Below are 24,621 nucleotides of genomic sequence, written 5' to 3' on the forward strand. Positions count from 1 at the left end.
TATGGTCATCCTCCACTCTTTCTCTTTTTCCATCACCATCATTTCCACCCTCCCGTCCTTCCATTTGTGGTGTCACCCTCTTCTATTTTTGGTGTTGGGTCACCCCACTAGGCTGCCAAGGTGAGAAATATTGTCCTCCCTGATGCCCTGCAATATAGTGTTGATGTTTATCTAACACACAATTCACAGTCTTGCCTTGCTACCTTTTAACGCACTTGTCTTTCCTTGTGTTTCCAGTCCTCCCAATTAAGGCAATGAGTGCAGGAGAGCGTGCATTAACTTTTTTTTTCAGCCAAAAAAGGAAATTCTATCATTATTCACTCTTCCTCATTCCGTTCCAAACCCATAACGATTTTATTCATCTTCGAAAGTCAAATGAAGATATTTTTAATCGAATCCTGAGAGATTTCTCCATGTCACTCCATTGTAAACTTTAAAGAGACATGATCACTTTATATAATTTAATTTAGAACTTTTATTCGGATATAAACATTGATTTGATCAATGAGGTTTGTTATCGCACATCAAAAAAGTATGGTCGAGCTTCCGTTTACCATATGTAACCCTGGATCACAAAACCAGTCACAAGTACCAAGGGTATATTTGTGGCAATAGCCAACAATACATTGTATGGGTCAAAATTATAAATTTTTCTTTTTCTGTGCCATGAAGGTATTTTGTAAATTTCCTACCGTAAATATATAAAACATTCATTTTTGTGAGTGAATGCAGCACAATCGCGAACATAAATGGACAACTTTAAAGGCGATTTTCTCAATATTTCATTTTTTTTCCCCCCTCAGATTCCAGATTTACAATTAGTTGTATCTCGACCAAATATTGTCCTATCCTTACAAACCATACATCAATGGAAAGTTTATTTATTCAGCTTTCAGGTGATGTGGTCCAGGGTCACATTTATTTTATGTGCTTTATGTATGTGTGTTGATCATTGTTCGTATGCGAATAAAAGGCTAAATTAAATCTGTTCATCATGTGAAGTGATCTTGTCTCTACAGAAGTCTTTGATTAAACTTCTCGATTCAAAGTTGATAGATTTTCAATACAGGGCCTGAAATCTCTCAGGTTCCATTGAATCGTCTTCATACAAAAATGTAGATATTTTCAAACTAATCTTGATGACTTATGAGTTTGGAACGGCAAGAGGGTGAGTATATGACAGATTTTTTGGGTGAACTATCTATCCCTTTAGGGTTACAGATTTTTAAGCCTCTATGTTAAGCTAAGAGATTTGTTTGTTTATAGCAATAATGTAGAATTCACTTTCTAATTTCTTAGATTGAACATGTATTAAGAAAGTTTATCCATGGTATTTTATCAATGGAATGGTTTAAACTGCACTTGTAAATCGTTTTGTGTGTTAGTGTACCAGCTGGCATCACATAGTACACTCACACTTAAAAGATGGCCTTTAACTTGTGTGTTTAAGTACTAATCTTCAGGTTCACTGAATTTGAGCAACACCATCTAACAATCTAGCCTCAGAACTTGTCACGCTGCTATAACTCTGATGTGCTTGTGTGCCTTTAACCACAAACACACCTTCTGATATAACAACAGCATCTTTAATTAGTCCTGAAATTAATGTTTCATGTTCCAGCTGTTAGTACTGTCTAGAATTAGCCTTTACTTTGAACTGACATTTCCAAAACTGTGAAAGATATTATATGTTCAACCAGTACAACAAATACAGTGGTGGAAATAATTATTTGATCCCCTGCTGATTTTGTAAGTTCAAGGGACTATAATTTTTATGGTAGGTTTATTTTAACGGATAGAGACATAATATCAACCAGAAAAACACATTATATAAAGGTTGTAAATTGATTAGGATTTGATTGAGTGAAATAAGTATTTGATCCCCTACCAAACCGCTAGAATTCTGCCTCCCACAGATTGGTTATGTGCCCATGTGGGACACTGATTAGTCCTGTCACTTTAAGAAAGTACTCCTAATGTCAGCTCGTAATGTGTATAAAAGAAACCTGTCCACAGAATCCGTATCTTCCATGCCAACCTCTCCACCATCATGGGCAAGACTAAAGAGCTGTCAAAGGACATCAGGGACCAGATTGTAGATCTGCAGAAGGCTGGAATGGGCTATAAGACCATCAGAAAGAAGCTTGGTGAGAAGGAGACAGTTACGATGTGGACAGGAATGAAGCAGAGAGTGAATCCAAATGCAAGCACTTTAATCAAAATAACAGGTAATCCAATTGAACTCAGGACAGGGACAGGAACAAGGAACTGGGAATAACACACCATCAAACAACGACCGACAAACACCAACTGAAGAACAAGGGTATAAATACACAGGCAAACAAGCTAAACAAGATAACAAGGGGGCTTGGCTAATCAGAAACACATGGGGAGACTAATCAACAGAAGGGGGAACAGCTGAACATGTAAAGACAGGGAAACACATGACAGACAAGAACAAGGAACAAAACACAATGCCCACACCGTGACATAGCCAGCCCCCCCCTGGCGGTGGTGAAGTGGAGGCGGTCTTGGGGGAGGGACGGAGGGCCAGGTTCATGGAGTGAGGGCGGACCTGGACCGTGGGTGGAGCAGGCGACCCCTCGGGCGGCCAGGGCGGTGAAGACCCCTCGGGCGGCCAGGGCGGTGAAGACCCCTCGGGCGGCCAGGGCGGTGAAGACCCCTCGGGCGGCCATGGCGGTGCAGACACCGGCTCAGGAACAGCAGACACCGGCTCGGGAACAGCAGACAACACACACACTGGCTCGGGAACAGACATCACACACACCGGCTCGGGAACAGACAACACACACACCGGCTCGGGAACAGACAACACACACACCGGCTCGGGAACAGACAACACACACACCGGCTCGGGAACAGACATCACACACACCGGCTCGGGAACAGACATCACACACACCGGCTCGGGAACAGACATCACACACACCGGCTCGGGAACAGACATCACACACACCGGCTCGGGAACAGACATCACACACACCGGCTCTGGAACAGACATCACACACACTGGCTCGGAGGCGGCCATCTTTTCCGTAGACACTGGCTCGGAGGAAGTGACGTGAACAGTCTCTGGATCGGCAGACGTGACGTGAACAGTCTCTGGATCGGCAGACGTGACTTGAACAGTCTCTGGATCGGCAGACGTGACTTGAACAGTCTCTGGATCGGCAGACGTGACTTGAACAGTCTCTGGATCGGCAGACGTGACTTGAACAGTCTCTGGATCGGCACACGTGACTTGAACAGTCTCTGGATCGGCACACGTGACTTGAACAGTCTCTGGATCGGCACACGTGACTTGAACAGTCTCTGGATCGGCAGACGTGACTTGAACAGTCTCTGGATCGGCAGACGTGACTTGAACAGTCTCTGGATCGGCAGACGTGACTTGAACAGTCTCTGGATCGGCAGACGTGACTTGAACAGTCTCTGGATCGGCAGACGTGACTTGAACAGTCTCTGGATCGGCAGACGTGACTTGAACAGTCTCTGGATCGGCAGGGACCAGCGGCGAGGACTCTGGGCTGACAGGAAGTACAGGAAGGACTTCCAGGCATTGGGGGACGCGGGAAGTCCTCTTCCTCCTCTGTCTCCGAGAGCGAGAGGGCGCTGGGCTGGACGGGACCAGCGGTGAGGGCGCTGGGCTGGACGGGACCAGCAGTGAAGGCTCTGTTCTGGACGTGGCTGACGTGAAGCTCTGGCTGGACGTGGCTGACGTGAAGCTCTGGCTGGAAGTGCCTGACGTGAAGCTCTGGCTGGACGTGGCTGACGTGAAGCTCTGGCTGGACGTGGCTGACGTGAAGCTCTGGCTGGGCGTGGCTGACGTGAAGCTCTGGCTGGACGTGGCTGATGTGAAGCTCTGGCTGGATGTGAAAATCCAGCTGGGCGTGGAGGTCAGATGATGACCTGGCGTACCGTGGGAGGAAGCTCTCCAGACATCGGGAGAGTGCCTCTCTCCAGTCCAGACCAGAGATATTGGGAAGCTCCCTCGGGCTGACCTTCTTAGCCCCCAGCCGGTAACACAATTTAATTGCCTCGTCTCCGAGGGAGCAGGAAGAAGCAAGAGGAATAAATCCCCACGTGAACTGAAATAAATCAGGGCTATCCAGGGCCAAGGTTGCGATCTGACCCGCGAATTCCCGGCTCATGCTGGGGAGATCAGACAAGGTCCGTGCTGCTGGATTCATTTTGGTCGGTCGTTCTGTTACGATGTAGGCAGGAATGAAGCAGAGAGTGAATCCAAATGCAAGCACTTTAATCAAACTAACAGGTAATCCAATGGAACTCAGGACAGGGACAGGAACAAGGAACTGGGAATAACGCACCATCAAACAACAACCGACAAACACCAACTGAAGAACAAGGGTATAAATACACAGGCAAACAAGCTAAACAAGATAACAAGGGGGCGTGGCTAATCAGAAACACATGGGGAGACTAATCAACAGAACGGGGAACAGCTGAACATGTAAACTCAGGGAAACACATGACAGACAAGAACAAGGAACAAAACACAATGCCCACACCGTGACAGAGACAACTGTTTGTTGACAAAATCCAAAATAAGCATCAATCGCCCTCGGTCTGGAGCTCCATGTAAGATACGGATGAGGTACGGATTATCATGAGAAAGGTCAGGGATCAGCCCAGAATTACACAGGAGGAGCTTGTTAATGATCTCAAGGCAGTTGGGACCACAGTCACCAAGCAAACCATTGGTAACACACAATGTCGCAATGGATTGAAATCCTGCAGCGCCCGCAAGGTCCCACTGCTCAAGAAGGCACATGTACAGGCCCGTCAGAAGTTTGCCAATGAACATCTAATGATTCAGAGAAGTCTTGGGAGAAAGTGCTGTGGTCAGATGCTGGCTGAGGCTGAGGTCAGAGAAATGCTGACAATGACCCAATAACACTATCCCTACAGTCAAGCACGGAGGTGGAAACATTATGCTTTTGGGCTGTTTCTCTGCTAAGGGTACAGGACGAATTCATTGTATTGAGGGGCCAATAGACAGGGCCATGTACTGTCAAATCTTGGACGAGAACCTGCCTCCTTCAGCCAGAACACTGAAGATGGGTCATGGATGGGTCTTCCAGCATGTCAATAACCCAAAACATGCCACCCAGGCAACAAAGGAGTGGCTCAAGAAGAAGCACATTAAGGTCAGGGAATGGCCAAGCCTGTCTCCAGACCTTAATCCTATTGAAAATCTGTGGAGGGAGCTGAAATTTAGAGTTGCCAAGCGACAGCCCAGAAACCTTAAGATTTTAAAGAGTATCTGTAAAGAGGAGTGGACCAAAATCCCTCCTGAGATCTGTGCAAACCTGGTGACCAACTACAAGAACCGTCTTATCTCTGTGCTTGCCAACAAAGGTTTCTCTACCAAGGACTGAGGCATGTTTTGCTTGGGGATCAAATATTTATTTCACTCACTGAAATACAAATCAATTTATAGCCTTTATACAATGTGTTTTTTTCTGGATTTTTTGGTTGATATTCTGTCTATATCCATTAAAATAAACCTACCATAAAAATTAAAGACCCTTCATTTCTTTGTAAGTGGGTGAACTTACAAAATCAGCAGGGGATCAAATAATTATTTCCTTCACTGTATCAATAAATGTTTTTTGTTAACATTTATTGCATCTTTTACTAAATGCGTTATTGTACAACATTGCATCCATTAGCATTTGCTTGTTAAGATTACATGTTTAATTACATGTTGTTTTAAGTATACTGTCTGTAAAGTTTTAGCTTTATACTGTCTGAGTTCATTAATATAGTTCATATATATATATATATATACACACACACACAGCTCTGGAGAAAATTAAGAGACCACTGCAAGATTATCAGTTTCTCTGGTTTTACTATTTATAGATATGTGTTTAGGTAAAATTAACTTTTTTGTTTTATTCTATAAACTACTGACAGCATTTCTCCCAAATTCCAAATACAAATATTGTCTTTTAGAGCATTTATTTGCAGAAAACGACATCTGGTCAAAATATCAAAAAAGATGCAGTGTTGTCAGACCTCGAAGAATGGAAAGAAAATAAGTTCATATTCGTTTTTAAACAACACAGTACTATTGTTTTAACTTAGGAAGAGTTCAGAAATCAATATTTGGTGGATTAACCCTGATTCACAGCTTTCATGCGTCTTGGCATGCTCTCCACCAGTCTTTCACATTGATGTTGGATGACTTTATGCCACTCCTGGTGCAAAAATGTAAGCAGCTCGGCTTTGTTTGATGGCTTGTGACCATCCATCTTCCTCTTGGATCACATTCCAGAGGTTTTCAACTGGGTTCAGGTCTGGAGATTGGGCTGGCCATGACCGGGTCTTGACCTGGTGGTCCTCCATCCATACCTTGATTGACCTGGCTGTGTGGCATGTAGCTTTTTCCTGCTGAAAAAAACAATCCTCAGAGTCGGGGAACATTGTCAGAGCAGAAGGAAGCAAGTGTTTTTCCAGGACAACCTTGTTTGTGGCTTGACTCATGCGTCCTTCACAAAGACAAATCTCCCCGATTGCAGCCTTGATGAGGCATCCCCAGATCATCAGATCAGATCATTTTCAGCTTTGTCCAACACCTGGTCATCTAATGGTTAGATGGAGACCTGGAGAGGCCTACAAGCCACAGTGTCTCGCACCCACTGTGAAATTTTATGGAGGATCGGTGATGATCTGGGGGTGCTTCAGCAAGCCTGCAATCGGGGAGATTTGTCTTTGTGAAGGAGGCATGTATCAAGCCACATACAAGGTTGTTCTGGAAAACACTTGCTTCCTTCTGCTCTGACAATGTTCCCCGACTCTGAGGATTGTTTTTTCCAGCAGGAAAATGCTACATGCCACACAGCCAGGTCAATCAAGGTGTGGATGAAGGACCACCAGATCAAGAGCCTGTCATGGCCAGCCCAATCTCCAGACCTGAACCCCATTGAAAACCTCTGGAATGTGATCAACGGGGAAGATGGATGGTCACAAGCCATCAAACAAAGCCGAGCTGCTTGAATTTTTGCGCCAGGAGTGGCATAAAGTCACCCAACATCAATGTGAAAGACTGGTGGAGAGCATGCCAAGACGCATGAAATATGTGATTGAAAATCAGGATTATACCACCAAATATTGATTTCTGAACTCTTCCTAAGTTAAGAAAATAGTACTGTGTTGTTTAAAAATGAATATGAACTTATTTTCTTTCCATTCTTCGAGGTCTGACAAACACTGCATCTTTTTTGTTATTTTGACCAGTTGTCGTTTTCTACAAATAAATGTTCTAAATGACAATATTTTTTTTTGTAATTTGGGAGAAATGTTGTCAGTAGTTTTTAGAATAAAACAAAAATGTTTATTTTACATAAACACATATCTATAAATGGAAAAACCAGAGAAGCTGAAAATTTTGCAGTGGTCTCTTAATTTTTTATATATATATTCCAATATTATGTTTTAACTTATTTGTCCTCCACAGGTTTCCCTGGGCTGAAGGGTGTGAGAGGAGATCCGGGGCTTCCAGGGCCTGGTGGAATAAAGGGTTTACCAGGAATTCCTGGTATCCCAGGGCAACAGGGATTTAGGGGACCTCCTGGACCCCCTGGCATTGGAACACGTCCAGGCATACCAGGAAGACCAGGAATAAAGGGTATGAAGATTGCATAAAAAACTTGTTCTAAATTTATGTTTTATTGTTTGTTTGAATCTACTCGAGATTCACTTCTTAAGTAATTTTTAACTTGCTTCTACTGTCCCTAAAAACACACTATGGGAATTTGTTATGCTGTGCATTATTAAAAAAGACAACAAGAGATTGTTTCAAATGCCCCTTGTCTGATTCTATTGAAAATGTGCCAATTTTAATTCTACTATTTTATTGTGCCGTTGTCATGTGTGTCTTTACCATAATGAAGATATTTTTTGTCTGTGTCCAAGGGTTGAAGGGGTCTTTTGGGGTGTCGGGATTCCAAGGATTACCTGGTTCTCCTGGAGTCCCAGGTGGGCCAGGTGTTAAAGGTTTACCTGGTTTCACTGGGTTGGATGGCTCATTTGGGGAAATTGGATCAAAAGGACTCAAAGGTATATTGATGTCATTTGCAGGACATCTTGTAATATAATTTTTTTTCTGGTTACTGTGAAACCATAGAAGGCACTCAATAAAGAATTCAATTCTTCAGAAAGAAGCCAGAGATTGTTTGAGTAGTAATTGCATATGTTTATGTGTTAAAGGGGATCGTGGTGATCCTGGTCTTCCAGGTCCCCCTTCTCCCCTTATTCCGGTAGAGCGGCTGGAAAAGGGTGAAATGGGTGCCCCAGGAGATGGTGGACTGCCTGGTTTCCCAGGACCAAGAGGTACAAAAAGTGGACAGACCATCTAGTTAGGCCTCATTTCCTTAGTTTATAATAGTCAATTCATGCTATTTAGTGGCATTGACATGTTCATGGACTTGTCATTTATTATACCACAACTTAATTAAATGACTCTTCATAACATCTTAACATCACAAACAAAGATATCTTTTCAGTTTGTGATGAATGTTTTGAGTGGATGACTCAATGTCATACAATCATTAGAATTTCAGTAAAAAGAATCATGTTTCTCTTTTCAACAGGTGATAAGGGTTTTTCGGGGCGACCTGGACGTGAAGGCTTGCCTGGATCACCTGGTGTTCCAAGCCAAGTAAAAGGCTTTCCTGGCCAGCCTGGAAACCCAGGTATCCCTGGCTTCTCAGGCTTCCCTGGTTCTAAAGGTTCTCCTGGAGTTATGGGCTTCCCTGGCACAACAGGCCTGAGGGTAAGCATTCTGTATTCAGGCACCAGTCTAAGTATGTTAAATTTTACTAGGGATCCACCAACACTTATATTAAAGGGAAACCTTTGAACTCAATGCAAATACAAAAAAATCTGTCTTAATTTTTCTTAAATTATTTATTTTTGTTTTTCTTTATTACTATTTTTCGGGGTGAATTGACCTGGGCGAGTTCTTCTCAAACTGTGAGATTAACCTAGGAAGTTGTGTTCTTACAGTTTGTGTTTTTTTCCACTGCAGGGTGATGATGGTGTACCTGGGGTTCAAGGGTTCCCGGGAACTGAAGGACAATCTGGTGGCAAAGGTGAGATCTGTGTAATTCTGTCAGTGCCTTTTAAAATAATCATTTAAGATCTTTATTTCCGACCTGCACTACATGTTGCAAATGCAGGTTGTTGAATAGTAGGCTGAAGGCAGCCATCACTGATGTCCCTAAAAATGATATGTTTAAGGTGAGAAAGGTGACTCATATGCATCACCTGGACCCTCAGGACCAAAGGGTGCCAATGGAAATCCTGGATTCCCAGGTGAGAAAGACACTTTTCAGGCTATGGACATAAAATATTTATTTATCAGCTCTTACATATTTTTTGTATTTAATTTGGTATTTTATACTCCAGTCTGGTTTTATAAATAGATTTTTGTCTTTTACCTTCAGGTGGTCCAGGATTTCCTGGTGAACCAGGTGATTCAGGTTACCCAGGAGTCGTAGGATTTCAAGGCCAGAAAGGATTTTCTGGAGAGCCAGGAGCACCAGGATTTGGTATGTGGAAATTTGCTGCCACCCTTATAATTCTGGAGTAATTATTTCAGTTTTTACTTCAAAAGACTGACCTGGTTTTTATTGTTGTATTTATTCATAGGCTCACCAGGCTTCCCAGGCATTAGGGGGCGTCCAGGTTATCCAGGACAGAAGGGGCGTGATGGAGATGCAGGCCGTCCTGGAACTCCAGGCTCACCAGGAGAGAAAGGTTAATGAAGAACTAGTACCATTTTGATGTTATATATTGCCAAAACCAAATGTATTTTTTTCAATTGTAGTTTTTCATCTCTCTTCAAGTTAAAAGAAAGCAACCTGAATCCATTTCTGAAATACTCTACCGCAAATGTTACTTTAGGTTTTCCAGGCTCACCTGGTTTAGACGGACTCAATGGTCTTCCAGGATCCAAGGGGCTACGTGGAATTCCAGGTAAATTATTCGGACGAACCTTTGATTATAAAATTCTACATTAAGCTGTAAAACTGAACAAACACCCTAGTGACTGCTTATTTACCATATATCCTCAGGCGTGATTGAAGGTGGTCGGCCTGGAGCTCCTGGTGTGAATGGCCGGAAGGGAGAGAGAGGCTCATCACAACCCGGTGGACCTGGTCGCCCTGGAGAGAAAGGAATCAAAGGAGATACTGGTGAGACTCATCATGTGGTTGGACTACTAAACATTTCTGAATATCTTGTATAAAAGGAAAATAAGGGAAAGAAAATTATTAATTTGAATGAAAAGGAAAGTCTGAATAATTGAACTAAAATAAAATTTTAAAAAATTATGTAAAAATGAATGTACCTAATGGATTGTTTAAATAAAAAATACATCCATTATGTTCAGGTCAGAAATAACCTGTATAGACTTCAGTGTAGCTTCAGAAAATTTAAAGCACTATCCTATTGATTTTATAGATGAAAATTGTTTAATGCATATATGTTGTGTAGAAGCATTTTACCTGTCTATCTATATAGTCTACCTGCCACTTATGTCAGTGGCAGTAAGGCAAGCCAGGTTTATTTAGCACATTTCATACACAGTGGTAATTCAAAGTGCTTTACATAGAAGAAATTAAAATAATCAAAAGAAATCAGAATAATTAAAACAGTTTTGAATAAAAAATAAAATACAGTACCAACAGTCGGACGAACAGTGGCACAGTGCTCATTCAGTAAATGCACAGTTAAACAGATGTGTTTTGAGTTTGGATTTGAATGTGACTACTGTAGGAGCACATCTGATCTCCTCTGGAAGCTGGTTCCAGCTGCGGCTGGCATAGTAGCTAAAGGTGGACTCGCCATGCTTAGAGTGAACCCTTGGTATTTCAAGCTGATGTGATCCTAATGATCTGAGTGATCTGTTGGTTTTATATTCAGTGAGCATATCTGCAATGTATTGAGGTCCTAGGCCATTTAGTGATTTATATACCAGTAATAATACTTTAAAATCAATCCTATATGTAACTGGCAGCCAGTGTAAAGACTTGAGGACTGGTGTGATGTGTTCATATTTTCTGGTTCTGCTCAGAATCCTGGCAGCAGCGTTCTGTATGAACTGCAACTGTCTTATGGTCTTTTTGGGAAGGCCAGTGAGGAGTCCATTACAATAATCCACCCTACTGGTGACGAAAGCATGAACACGTTTCTCTAAGTTTTGACTGGAAACAAAGCATCTAATTCTGATTCGCATGATTCCATTACACGAGAGTAGGTGTTAAAACTTCATGCTGATGTGTACTCGGCTTTCGCCAAGATAATCACCAACTAAGACGTAGCTTTACAGTAACCTATGCTTCTCCATCCATTTACGCTTCTTTCCTTCTGGTGACGTGAATCTCCTTCTGTCTGGTGTTAATAGCTGCAGTGTATTGCGCGTCAGCACACACAACGGCTGCAACCACAGTGCGGTCCCCCCCATAACAACCCTCTGGATTGAGCGGAGTAGGGAACATCTCTAGGGTCTTCACGTGGGCACCTTCCGTCCTCAGTGTTTCGTCGACTAGCCCACGACACCTCAAGAGGGCTCGACAGTGACTCTGGCATCCCAGAGTCACCCCCCTCCGTTCCCCACTCAACTCAGCCCAGCTTACTGACCTCTACTTCCCTCTTGCTGCTGAGACCTAACCACAATCTCTCCCCAACCCCCCATACGCGCCAACCTGTTTGACTAAGGCTGTCGAGCCCCACTGGTGCGTTAATATGCAGTTTCAGTGGCAACGGTTCCGTATGGCATACCACCTACCACAAAACACAATATCTGCCCAACCACCCGTCATTCACGCAATATACACAGGAACGTAATGACTGTAAATACTATACAACCTATACAAATAAACCAACAGTTGCTGCTTAGACCTAACCACAATCTCTCCGCAACCCAACCATACGCGCCAACCCGTTTGATTAAGGCTGTCGAGCCGCTCTGGTGCGTTAATATGCAGTTTCAGTGGCAACGGTTCCGTATGGCATACCACCTACCGCAAAACACAATATCTGCCCAACCACCCGTCATTCACGCAATATACACTGGAACGTAATGACTGTAAATACTATACACCCTATACAAATAAACCAACAGACTCTTCAAGTTTTCAAGAAATCTACGAAACCGTAGCATGGCGGCCTGTACACAGACAGCTAGAATCTTTCCGTCTCAACCATAACCAGTTGCTGCTCCTTTCTGCTGCTTCAGATAAGTTCTTTACTGTGCGACGCAACTCTTGGCCACTGAATCCGACGTCTCTGAGGAACCGGGTTGTAGAGTGTGCCACAAAACCTCGACAACCCACTTCCACTGGATAAACCTGGACTCTCCATCCTCGCTGTTCTGCTTCAGTGGCCAGATGAGCATACCGCAGTTTTTTCCTTTCATATGCCTCATCTACCGCATCCTCCCATGGCACTGTTAACTCTATCAGTTGAACAATGCGTTCTGATCCAGACCACAAAACAATATCTGGTCGTAGGTTAGTGGTGGCAATCTCAGGTGGAAAAATAAGCCTTTGATCAAGATCAGCCAGCATCTTCCAGTCAACTAGCAGCTTCCAGTTGTCCTGGGCGAGAATTGATGTTAGCACCTTTTCTTGGTGGTTGCTCGCCTGGGCGGAGGAATATTGTCTTCTGCGTGTAATGTTTTGCTAGAACAGGCGGCAACTTATTGGTCATACTACGCTTGCCTTCCAATGCTAAAGCCAAACATCGCAATACTTGGTCATGGCGCCAAGTAAACCGACCCTGGCTAGGAGTCACCTTACATCCTGTCAAAATGTGCCTTAATGTGGCAGATGATGAACACAAAGGACAAGAGGGATCCTCTCCAACCCAGAGGTTTAGGTTCTGCGGTGATGGGAGAACATCATATGTTGACCTAATAAGGAAACTGATCCTACTCTCTTCCATTGACCAAAGGTCTTGCCAGCCCATTTTGCGTTGTTCCACACTCTCCCATCTCATCCACTCTCCCTGCTTGGCCTGGGAAATGGCCTTTATATATCTCATTCTCTCCTCCTGCTTTCGTACCTCATTGACTACCAGCTTCCTCCTTTGAGCTGGGCCTGCCTTGTGCCATTTAGGAGGAGCTAAACTCAGCCCAAAACCCCCTCTTCCATGCTGTACCTGTCCCACGATATCCCCAATTTGAAGGTCAGCCTTTGCCTCTACTACAGATTTCTTTGCTGACCACTTTCTACCAGTTTTTACCACAGGGGCTGCCTCCCTTACACATTTGTCTCGTGACTCTGCTAAAGTCATTTCCAGTCTGACCTTGGCACACTTAAACTCCTCGGTTAAAGCAGAGACTGGCAGCTGCAATACTCCTTTACTATAAAGTCCCACTCTGCTGAGGCAGCGTGGAACTCCCAACCATTTCCTGATGTATGAATTTATTAACTCTTCCAGCTTATCCACTGTTGTCAAAGAAACCTCGTACACAGTCAGTGGCCACAGCAACCTTCGCAGTTGACCAAACTGAAAGCACCAGATTTTCAGTTTGCCCGGTAGAGCACAGCTGTTTATGCTCTTCAACCCTTCCACTGCTTGTCGTCTAACTTCTCCCACTCGAACTGTGTCCTTTAGATCCCCATCATACCATCTCCCTAGACTCTTCACTGGCTTCTGAGAAACCGTTGGTATTGCCTCACCATTAATAAATAATCTTTTATCTACTACCTTGCCTTTAATTATTGAGATGCTCCTTGATTTAGAGGGCTTAAATTGCATTCGTGCCCATTCAATATTATCTGTTAACTTCCCCAATAACCGATTAGTGCAGGCTACGTGTAAGTCATGGTTGTCATGTCATCCATGTATGCTCTGATTGGTGGTAGTCGCATCCCAGAAGCCAAGCGCTCTCCTCCTACTACCCATTTTGATGCCCTAATGATTACTTCCATTGCCATGGTAAAAGCCAGTGGAGAAATGGTGCATCCTGCCATTATTCCAACCTCTAAGCATTGCCATGTAGTGCTGAATTCTGGAGTTGAGAAACTAAATTGCAAATCTCCAAAATAGGTTTTCACTAAATTTGTTATCGACATCGGTACCCTTCAAAAATCAAATGATGCCCAAAGAAGCTCATGTGGCACTGAACCATATGCATTAGCCAAATCCAGGAATGTCACTTGGAGCTCCTTCCTCTCCTTTTTAGCTGATTGAATTTTTTGCCAGATAACACTGATGTGTTCTAAGCATCCTGAGAATCCTGGAATGCCCGCTTTTGAACTGAAGTGTCAATGAAGCCATTCTTTAATAGGTAGGTTGACAATCTCTGAGCAATAATGTTGAAGAAAATCTTGCCTTCGACATTTAATAGTGAAATAGGGCGAGACTGACTGATGCTTGTAGCATCTTTTTCTTTGGGTATAAACACTCCCCCTGCTCGGCCCCATGCTCTAGGTACAACCTGCTTTTCCCAAGCCACTTTTATCAATTTCCACAGAATTTGTACAACTCCTGAAGCACTCTTGTACACTCTGTACGGAACTCCATTAGGCCCCGGAGATGATGAAGCCCTTGCCTTTCTCACAACCTGCTCTATCTCTTTCCACTTAGGTGCACATACCTCCATTTGGTATTCTGGTGGATTGACAGGTGGGATGTCTGATGGAATTGACATAGGCTCATGACTTTTTGCATCTGTATGCGTTTCCTCCAAATATCTCTCTAGCTCAACCCTAGATGCTTTTAAAGTGCCATTCTTCTCACTGGTGAATAACTTCTTTACGAATTTGAATGGATCTTTATAGAAATTAGCCCTCGCACGGTCCTTCTTTTTGTAGCGTTTCCGTAGGCGCTCAGCTCTGCGTAATGTTGCAAGCTTATCTTTTATGGCCCTTTGTAAGAGATTGAGTCCCTCCTTCTGACTTTGTTCCGCTCTTTTCCATTGCTTCCTCAGCTGTCTCCTTTCTCTAACTAACCCTTCAATTTTCTGCTGCCGTCTAGACAATCCAGGAGTAGCAAACAAGACTTAGGCAAAGGAAGGACACAGAAGTGTGAGGACATAAAGTAACGACTCCATACACATACTAACACAGACAGGGAATATATACACATATCTAACAAGACTTACACAGAGCATCTGGGAACAATGATTACGAGGAACAGCTGAGTGCAATGAACTGATGAGTGACAGTGACAGACAGAATGCTGGGAATTGAAGTCAAAAGTGTAGGACACCGTGAGAACGAGGACCTCTAGTGATAAACAAGGGAACACAACCAAACACTGTGACATAACCCCCCCTCTACAGAGCGGCTACCAGACGCTCCACGACAACACTAAAACACGACACAAGAGTTAAGGAGGGAGGTGGAACGGTGGAGGATCAGGGGGAGGGATGGTGGGCCAGGTCCATGCAGGGGAACAAAAACGGGAAATAACGACTTAGCCAGGGCGAAGCAGACGACCCATAGGGCGGCCAGGGTGAAACAGTAGACCCATCGGGCGGCCAGGGCGAAGCAGACGTGCCATCGGGCGGCCAGGGCGAAGCAGACGACCCATCGGGCGGCCAGGGCGGTGAAGACCCCCCATCGGGCGGCCAGAGCGGTGAAGACCCCTCGGGCGGCCAGGGCGGTGAAGACCCCTCGGGCGGCCATGGTAGAGCTCAGGAACAGCAGGCAGAGGCTCAGGAACAGCAGGCAGAGGCTCAGGAACAGCAGGCAGAGGCTCAGGAACAGCAGACACCGGCTCAGGTACAGCAGACACCGGCTCAGGTACAGCAGACACCGGCTCAGGTACAGCAGACACCGGCTCAGGTACAGCAGACACCGGCTCAGGTACAGCAGACACCGGCTCAGGAACAACAGACACCGGCTCAGGAACAACAGACACCGGCTCAGGAACAGACAGAAGAACTGTAACAGTCACAAGAACAGACACAAACACAGAAACAAACACTGGCTCTGGTGCTGGAACAGGCACTGGCTCCGGAACAGACATTGGCTCCAGCTCTGGAACAGGCATTGGCTCTGCCTCCGGCTCTGGAACAGGCATTGGCTCTGCCTCCGGCTCTGGAACAGCAGACACGGGTATGTCCAGGATCCGAGCCAGACGCTCCAGATAGTCCAGGTCCATGAAGGCAGATGGCACTGGCTCTGCCTCCGGCTCTGGAACGGGTACTGGCTCTGCCTCCGGCTCTGGAACGGGTACTGGCTCTGCCTCCGGCTCTGGAACGGGTACTGGCTCTGCCTCCGGCTCTGGAACGGGCATTGGCTCTGCCTCCGGCTCTGGAACGGGCATTGGCTCTGCCTCCGGCTCTGGAACAGGCATTGGCTCTGCCTCTGGCTCTGGAACAGGCATTGGCTCTGCCTCCGGCTCTGGAACGGGCATTGGCTCTGCCTCCGGCTCTGGAACGGGAACTGGCTCTGCCTCCGGCTCTGGAACAGCAGACACTGGCTCCGGCTCTAGGACAGGAGACACTGGCTCCGGCTCTGGGACAGTAGACACAGGCATGTCCAGGATCCGAGCCAGACGCTCCAGATAGTCCAGGTCCATGAAGGCAGACGGCACTGGCTCTGCCTCCGGCTCTGGAACGGGTACTGACTCTGCCTCCGGCTCTGGAACAGGCATTGGCTCTGCCTCCGGCTCTGGAACAGGCATTGGCTCTGCCTCCGGCTCTGGAACTGGCATTGGCTCTGCCTCCGGCTCTGGAACTGGCATTGGCTCTGCCTCCGGCTCTGGAACAGGCATTGGCTCTGCCTCCGGCTCTGGAACAGGCATTGGCTCTGCCTCCGGCTCTAGAACAGGCACTGGCTCTGCCTCCGGCTCTGGAACAGCAGACACTGGCTCCGGCTCTGGGACAGGAGACACTGGCTCCTGCTCTGGGACAGCAGACACGGGAATGCCCAGGATCCGAGCCAGACGCTCCAGATAGTCCAGGTCCATGAAGGCAGACGGAACGTGAACAGTCTCTGACTGGGCAGACGTGACGTGAATAGTCTCTCGCTGGGCAGACGTGACGTGAACAGTCTCTCGCTGGGCAGACGTGACGTGAACAGTCTCTCGCTGGGCAGACGTGACGTAAACAGTCTCTCGCTGGAACCGGAACCACCGGAACGGGGATCATCTCCCGACTACATCCTCCACTGTGACCTCCACGGGACCCGCAATACTTGACCAACCGGGTCCCCTTAAAAAACTCCCTTCTCTCCCGCTCGGTGGCTGGGGAAGAGATATTAAAAAACATACCACTGGACCTGAGTTGACGGAGTCGTTCTGTCACGAAAACACACGGGGGACAGAAGATCCAAAAGCAGCAGTCTTTTATTTAAAGGGCAATCCAAACTCGTAGTCATCCAGTCCATGCAAGGTTCAATATCCACAAAGGCAGTCCAAAACATAAAACGCAAACAAGACTTAGGCAAAGGAAGGACACAGAAGTGTGAGGACATAAAGTAACGACTCCGTACACATACTAACACAGACAGGGAATATATACACATATCTAACAAGACTAACACAGAACAGCTGGGAACAATGATTACAAGGAACAGCTGAGTGCAATGAACTGACGAGTGACAGTGACAGACAGAATGCTGGGAATTGAAGTCAAAAGTGAAGGACACCGTGAGAACTAGGACCTCTATTGATAAACAAGGGAACACAACCAAACTCTGTGACAAATTCTTGCAATATTCTTCAGGTGATAGTATGCTGATTTAGTTATTGCTTTGACATGACTACTGAAACAAAGGTCTGACTCTAGAATCACACCAAGATTCCTGACTTGATTTTTATTTGTTTGAGTGAAGGTATGCGTTCACCTTGAGAACTTCATCTTTATAATGACAAATACGAATGCAATGACTTCATTTTAGCTTTTTTTAACTGAAGAAAGTTTTGGCACATTCAACTGTGTACTTCATCAATGCATTGGCACAGGGAGTCAATGGGGCTGTAGTTGTTAGGCGTTAGGGCTAAGTAGAGCTGTGTATCGTCTGCATAGCTGTGGTAAGCGATTTGGTTCTTTCTCATTATTTGGCTCATTGGGAGCATGTACAGGTTGAATAGGAGTGGCGCAAGAATTGAGCCTTGAGGGACTCCGCATGTCATGGATGTCCATTCAGACTTATGGTATCCTATACTCACATAATAACCTCTCCCTCCTATGCCTACAAATGCATAGGAGCACTGCATTTTAACAGTAGATGTATGAATACAGTTACAAAAGATAAGAAACTAAAACTGAAAATACTTGAATGGGCAACATAGTGTGTGTGAGAGAGAAAGAGACAGTCCGTACTCAACAATACTCAAGAATCTCTATTGTCCGCCAGCAAAATTATGAGTATACAAAAAAAATGTGGACATTCCATAAATACAAACAACTATTATAAAATCTATTATAAAATATAAATAGAAAGAAGATTTGAGACATTTTAGCCATTTCTTTGAAGATTGGAGTGGGAATCACACTTTACATTGAATGAATGGTCCGAGCTGTCGAAACGACAGATCTCGTCACAGTTGTTGTTGTTGTTGGTGTGTCCTACGATGAACACTTTACATTAATTTCCACAAGGCCACTGAGATGTGTTCTAAAAAGAAAACGAGCAATCATGGGGTCATTACTTTGCTGTTTTATTTTAATTTATGTATTTGATGATTGTGAAATTTTGTCTTTCAGGTCCTTCTGGTTTTAGAGGCTACCCTGGTAATCCTGGCCCACCTGGGCCACCTAGTCCTTCTAATATCCCAGGTCCTCCTGGAGACCCTGGACTTCCAGGATTAGATGGACGAGAAGGTACAGGACATCTCTGTTCTCTTTTTTCTGATTACTTTTTGTTGCTTCTCTAAGTTTAAGCTGAACCTTTCTTAGGCTGTATATATCAAAAACTAAAAGATATTTGATCTAGAGGGCTAACAGTTGTATCCACTTTGATCTGTTTCTCTTTGACCGTTAACTTCACCTTTTGTAATGGCGGTTGCCCATAGTGTTTGTGATACTGTGAAATCAGTTGAACTGGATCATTTGTTGGTATAGTTCGAATTACAGGGGGTATTTGGGGGGGTACTGAAAAAAATGTCATAAAATATAACGTTAGCCTATCCAAAATTTTATGTATTTAAATGCAGTATTACCATGACATACCAATTATTCAGGAAATAACCTAATGAAATACGATTTTCAAACCTTCACTCCCCTTTGGGCTGTATCATTGATCTGGTACGTTCAGACTGTGTTCTCTGCTATGGTACTTTGATATCACTTCACTAGCTGTCAAAATGTACTTACCTGGTGTGTCAGTGAAAAATTAAGAGTAAGTGGCTGAATAGTTTTGACTGTCATGTATCCAATCCAATCCAATCCAACTTTATTTAAGCACTTTTAAACAACCAAAGTTGACCAAAGTGCTGTACAGAAAAATAATCACATGAGGCAAAAAATTACAAAACAATAAACAATGAATTGACAAACATACAAGCATGAGTACAAATAATAATAGCCACACAATAAAGGCAATCAAAATGAGAAATAAAAACAAAATAAAATCTACATCTTTCTAGGTGTCAAAGGCCACAGAGAAAAGATGGCTTTTAAGTCGGGTTTTAAAAATAGATAAAGAATAGGCCTGCTTAACGTGCAGAGGCAGATCATTCAATAAACAAGGAGCAGACACAGCAATGGCACGGTCCCCTCTGAGCTTCTGCTTAGTTTTAGGCACACTCAGGAGCAGCTGATCAAATGACCTGAGAGAGCGGACGGATTTATAAGAGTGTATAAGCTCAGAGAGGTATGGCGGGGCAAGACCATTCAGGGATTTAAAAACAAATAACAGAATTTTAAAATGGATCTTAAATTGAATAGGCAGCCAGTGTAGTGAAGCTAAAATATGGGAAATGTACTCATATTTATGTGTGCCAGTTAAGACGCGCAGCTGCATTTTGTACCATTTGCAGACGAGTGATGGAGGACCCACTAATCCCCACATACAATGAATTACAATAATCCAGCCGAGTAGTTATAAAGGCATGGATTATAGTCTCAAAGTGCTGTCTTGACAGAATTGGCTTTTTTTGGCCACCTGCCTCAAATGGAAGAAGCTTGATTTGACAACTGTCTAATCTGATTGTCAAATTTAAGCTCAGAGTCCACTTTAACCCCTAGGTTTGTGATGCTAGGTTTAATATACTTGGCCAAGGAACCCAGATCTACAGGGGCGGTCTCAGTGGTACCTCTAAAAACCATCACTTCCGTCTTTTTATCATTGAAATTTAAAAAGATCAGAGCCATCCAGGCCTTTATGTCATCAAGACAATTAAGTAGCAGTCTAACAGAATATTCATTTGTCTTTTTAAGAGGCACATAAATCTGACTGTCGTCTGCATAACAGTGGAAAGAAATGCCGTGCTTCTTAAGTTTGGAACCAAGTGGGAGCAAATAGAGAGAGAAAAGGTGAGGACCAAGGACTGAGCCCTGTGGGACCCCACACAAGAGAGGAGCAGAGGAGGATACAGAGTCACCTAGGCTGACACAGATAGTTCGATCAGTCAAGTACAACCTGAACCACTCCAGTGCTATGCCCCTGATGCCCACCCACTACTTCAAACGTGAAATCAAAATGTCATTATCCACTGTGTAAAATCCAGCAGTTAGATCTAAAAGCACAAGAATAACAGAGTCACCGGAGTCAGTAGCTAAAAATATATAATTAAAAACTCTTAAAAGAGCTGATTCGGTGCTGTGCAGGGTTTTAAAACCGGATTGGAAAAACTCTAATATATTGTGTTCTTCCAAAAAGGCCATTAATTGACTGCACACAATCTTCTCCAGGATTTTTGAAAAGAAAGGCAATTTGGAGATACTTTAGGCCTGAAATTAGCAAGAACTGCAGGATATAGAACAGGTTGTTTAATCAGAGGGTGAACTACTGCATGTTTAATATTTTCAGGGACCACACCTGAGGTCAGACTGCTATCTTTCTATCCAGAACAGGAATATGCAAGTCAAGGTGACTACATTGGGCAGGAAAATTACGGGATCCGATGTCAAAAGCTTCTCCAATCTTATAGATCAGTACACCCTCAATTTGGCTCTGAGGATACTGAATGATCCATCGATCACTTGATCGATCACATCGATCCAACGATCCACTTTGCTCAGAGTTTTCCCCCCTACCCTCTGGACGTAGATTTCGAATGCCCCGAACAAAAACAAAAAACAAAAACGGGCCATTACATCATTTGTGCCTAGGAGCATTCAGTTACTGAACAGATCAGACACAGGCACATAGATAGAAACTATTAGGTAATATTGATTATTATTTTTATTATTTATTGATTAAATTTTTGCTATTGGACTGATGATTTCATGTTACCTCCATTGTTGCTGCGTTGTTGTTGTTTGTTTTGTTTTGTTTTTTTTGTATTCTCTATGTCCACAATGCTGTTGGATATTGGGGTGGTTTTATTGTTATCTGCGCTGATGTCTAATGTGGCTCCCTTGAATGCAAAACAAATTCCCCTCGGGGCAATAAAGGTTCAATCAATAGTGTTAAACAAAACACGAGGCTTGTGACAGTTTGACAGGATAATATCTGAGAAATGTTTTCTTTTAGCATCTTTCACAGTTTTCTGGTAATGATGCCAGCAGTCCCTTAACATTTGAAAAGACACATGCAGTTTGTCCTTCTTCCACTTGCGCTCAGCTCTACGGCACTCACGTCTGGCAGCACGAGTCGTGTCATTTAGCTAGGGCTCAGATTTAGTTTTAGGCTGCCTGGATTTTAATGGAGCCACAGTGTCTAAAACAGTTTGGCAGGTGGAATGAAACCATGAGCTAAGCTCCTCTGTATTGCACACAGACTTAGGAATGATGGAATTCTGACTGAAGGCAACCAAGGACTGAACAGCCGTGGAGGGGTTAATAATGTGATAGCTCTGTGCAACAGCACGAGTTTTAACTGTATAACAGGCAAGAGCAGTCTCAAATAATACAGGCATATGGTCAGAAAACACTGTGTCACATATGTCTAGATTAAAAACGGGAAAACCACATGATAAAACAAAATCAAGTGTGTGTCCATGTTTTTGTGTGGGTCCAGACACAGATAGCACAAGATTAAAAGAATCAATGAGGTTCAGAAAACCCTTTGCCATTGGCTTATCAGGACAACACACATGAACATTAAAATCCCTAACAATAAGAACACGGACATCATGTATATCATCATGTTGTTGTGAAAGAACATGTATATCATCTTGTTTTTGGGCTTTGTGGTAAATGTTATGAGCAGATCGTCATCTAAACAGGTTTTCAGAACCTGTCTTAATTTGGTTGTTCATAGTGTTTCTTTCATTTATAATGAAGTCATAGTCTAGCTAGTGAGCTAGCTAAAAGTTAACGCAGCTCCTGAAGCTCTCTGTAGTCTGTACCAAGCAAATATTGTCCGTATCTTGGTGAAACTAAGCCAAGAATGGTTGCATTAATCCAAGCAGTTGTTTATTATCTCACGGACAAGTTTGTCGGATGGAAACGTGCTCAACTGTGTGTGTTTGAACTGCTGCAGAAGCTTTTGCAGAATTTCGCATATAGATTAGTGGTTCTCTTGTGTAAGCTTATATAAAATGAAGAGTGACATCATCAGTCGAAATAGATGTACCCCCCCGAAGTTCACGGTATAATTCGGACACTGTTTGTAGGTCCCTTTGGCCCTCCTGGCCTGCCTGGACCACCAGGCCCTGGAACAGTGCAAGGAGACAGAGGAAATCCTGGATTTCCAGGGCTACCTGGAATACCAGGAGCACGTGGATCCCCTGGTGCTTTTGGAGCCCCTGGAATACCTGGCAACCCTGGTTTTAAAGGTATTCCTTATGTTATTATTTTGACATGAAGTTTCTACATTCATCATTGTTAATTTTTTTCCATCCTCATACTCTGTTGTTGTATTTTATTTATAGGAATTCACAGGGCCGACCCAGGCTCTGTTAGTGCCCTGGTTGAGACTTTTTACTCAAAATGCTCATCTTTCATATGAACTGCAATTTCCTATAGTATAACATGAAAGTGATAAAGATTAACATAAATATAAAGTAAATAAATGGTGGTGATAAACAACAACTAACAAATCTGGAAGAAAAAAAAGAAGCACACAAGAATTTAACAAACTACAAATGGACAAAAAGTGTAATAAATTAGCCTCTTACCTGTCATCCCAATGTTTGATAATTCACTGGAAAATGACATACTTCAACTTAAATGATTGCAATTCATGAATACTTTAGACTACAGTTCATAAATTATCTTAAAAGAAGACGCTTAGGAGTTTTTTGGTCAAGTAAAAACAAGCAGCAATGTAACTGAAATATACTGTACACAGTGTTAGTGTTGCCAGTAAAGAGGTTCTAAAAAAGCTATTTCAGAATAGTACACAAACATCAATGTCATGAAGAGTTGGTAATTTGTGATTTCACCATTTTTCTCCAAAGCATAGATTAAGTGGAGAATACTAATGGCAAAACGAATACCTATGGTAGCTGTACTAATTAAAGGTTTATGGTGATGTATTATAATCATGCCATGATGCAGGCAGTGTTTAAATGAATGCAGCATAACATGTTGTCAACTATTCACTGATGTTAACTTTGTTATTGTAAACATATTGTAATCTAAATGCGTGCAGAGAGTGCTCCATTTAAAATCACTAAAAGGCTGTCACTCATCTCAGTTCATTGCAATCTCACAAAGTTTCGTTATAATCAATAAAGCTGTCTACACTGCACAATCGAACTCTTACTTGAGAGGATTCACAAGCATGAATCCAATATGATATTATTACAGTATCAACTGAGGGTGCTCTTGCTTTCGTTTAAGGGTAATTAGCACCCCCGTAGAACCGGGCCTGCCTCTCGTGCGTTGCCCTCCCTAGGCTTTGGGAATTCATTCATTTTTCTGCTCTTTTTTTCTTCTGGATTTACAAGGGCAAAGAGGTGACCCTGGCTTTAGTGGTGGTCGTGGAGCACCAGGGTTCCCGGGAGAACCAGGAAATGATGGCAGGAATGGACCCAAAGGATTAATTGGTCAGTAGATTACAGTGCATTTTATATATCTTAAAAATCATTTTGCACAACAGTAGTAATGTAAATCATAAGCATTCTTGAAACATTTGCTGATTGTCCTCTCAGGCGAATCTGGTCCTAAGGGAGCTCCAGGTCCTGTTTTTTTCCCACCTGATAGAATCCAAAGAATACCATTTGGGGATCCAGGCCCACCAGGTCTTGATGGGTTTTTTGGTCAGGTGGGAATACCAGGCCTGCCAGGCACTCCAGGGTTCCCAGGTGAGTGCTTTTTTTCCTGTCTTCACATAAGGTAAGAAAAGAGCAAAAAATATGAAAATGAAAGTCTGATCAATTATTTAACCTTTTAACTTCAATTTCAATTCCTCTGAAATTCATTTAGGTCCCAAGGGACTCAGAGGGCCAGTGGGTAGACCCGGTCCAGGTGGTCCACCTGGATCTCCAGGAACTTTGGGTGACCCTGGAACTCCAGGAACCCAAGGACCCACAGGAAACCAAGGTACAAAGAATGTC

The 24,621-nt window shown here is 43.7% G+C and overlaps 1 protein-coding gene across 6 annotated transcripts in view; it reads left to right on the plus strand.

Annotated features, from left to right (window-relative positions):
• Positions 1 to 24,621, plus strand: part of col4a6 (collagen, type IV, alpha 6) — a 157,469-nt gene that overhangs the window by 127,246 nt on the left and 5,602 nt on the right. For all 6 annotated transcript variants that reach the window (XM_077229510.1, XM_077229512.1, XM_077229511.1 and 3 more), the window contains 15 exons: positions 7,505 to 7,675; positions 7,963 to 8,106; positions 8,257 to 8,379; positions 8,640 to 8,821; positions 9,077 to 9,140; positions 9,289 to 9,363; positions 9,495 to 9,599; positions 9,700 to 9,807; positions 9,955 to 10,026; positions 10,125 to 10,244; positions 18,719 to 18,835; positions 22,735 to 22,896; positions 24,013 to 24,111; positions 24,217 to 24,369; positions 24,491 to 24,607. In XM_077229510.1, the coding sequence (XP_077085625.1) occupies positions 7,505 to 7,675; positions 7,963 to 8,106; positions 8,257 to 8,379; positions 8,640 to 8,821; positions 9,077 to 9,140; positions 9,289 to 9,363; positions 9,495 to 9,599; positions 9,700 to 9,807; positions 9,955 to 10,026; positions 10,125 to 10,244; positions 18,719 to 18,835; positions 22,735 to 22,896; positions 24,013 to 24,111; positions 24,217 to 24,369; positions 24,491 to 24,607 (1,812 nt within the window). The remainder of the gene's footprint in view (positions 1 to 7,504; positions 7,676 to 7,962; positions 8,107 to 8,256; positions 8,380 to 8,639; positions 8,822 to 9,076; positions 9,141 to 9,288; positions 9,364 to 9,494; positions 9,600 to 9,699; positions 9,808 to 9,954; positions 10,027 to 10,124; positions 10,245 to 18,718; positions 18,836 to 22,734; positions 22,897 to 24,012; positions 24,112 to 24,216; positions 24,370 to 24,490; positions 24,608 to 24,621) is intronic.

Source organism: Siphateles boraxobius, unplaced genomic scaffold (genome assembly GCF_051911475.1).
Source record: "Siphateles boraxobius isolate OS27281-9 unplaced genomic scaffold, OSU_SipBor_1 130, whole genome shotgun sequence".
Classification (NCBI taxonomy): domain Eukaryota; kingdom Metazoa; phylum Chordata; class Actinopteri; order Cypriniformes; family Leuciscidae; genus Siphateles; species Siphateles boraxobius.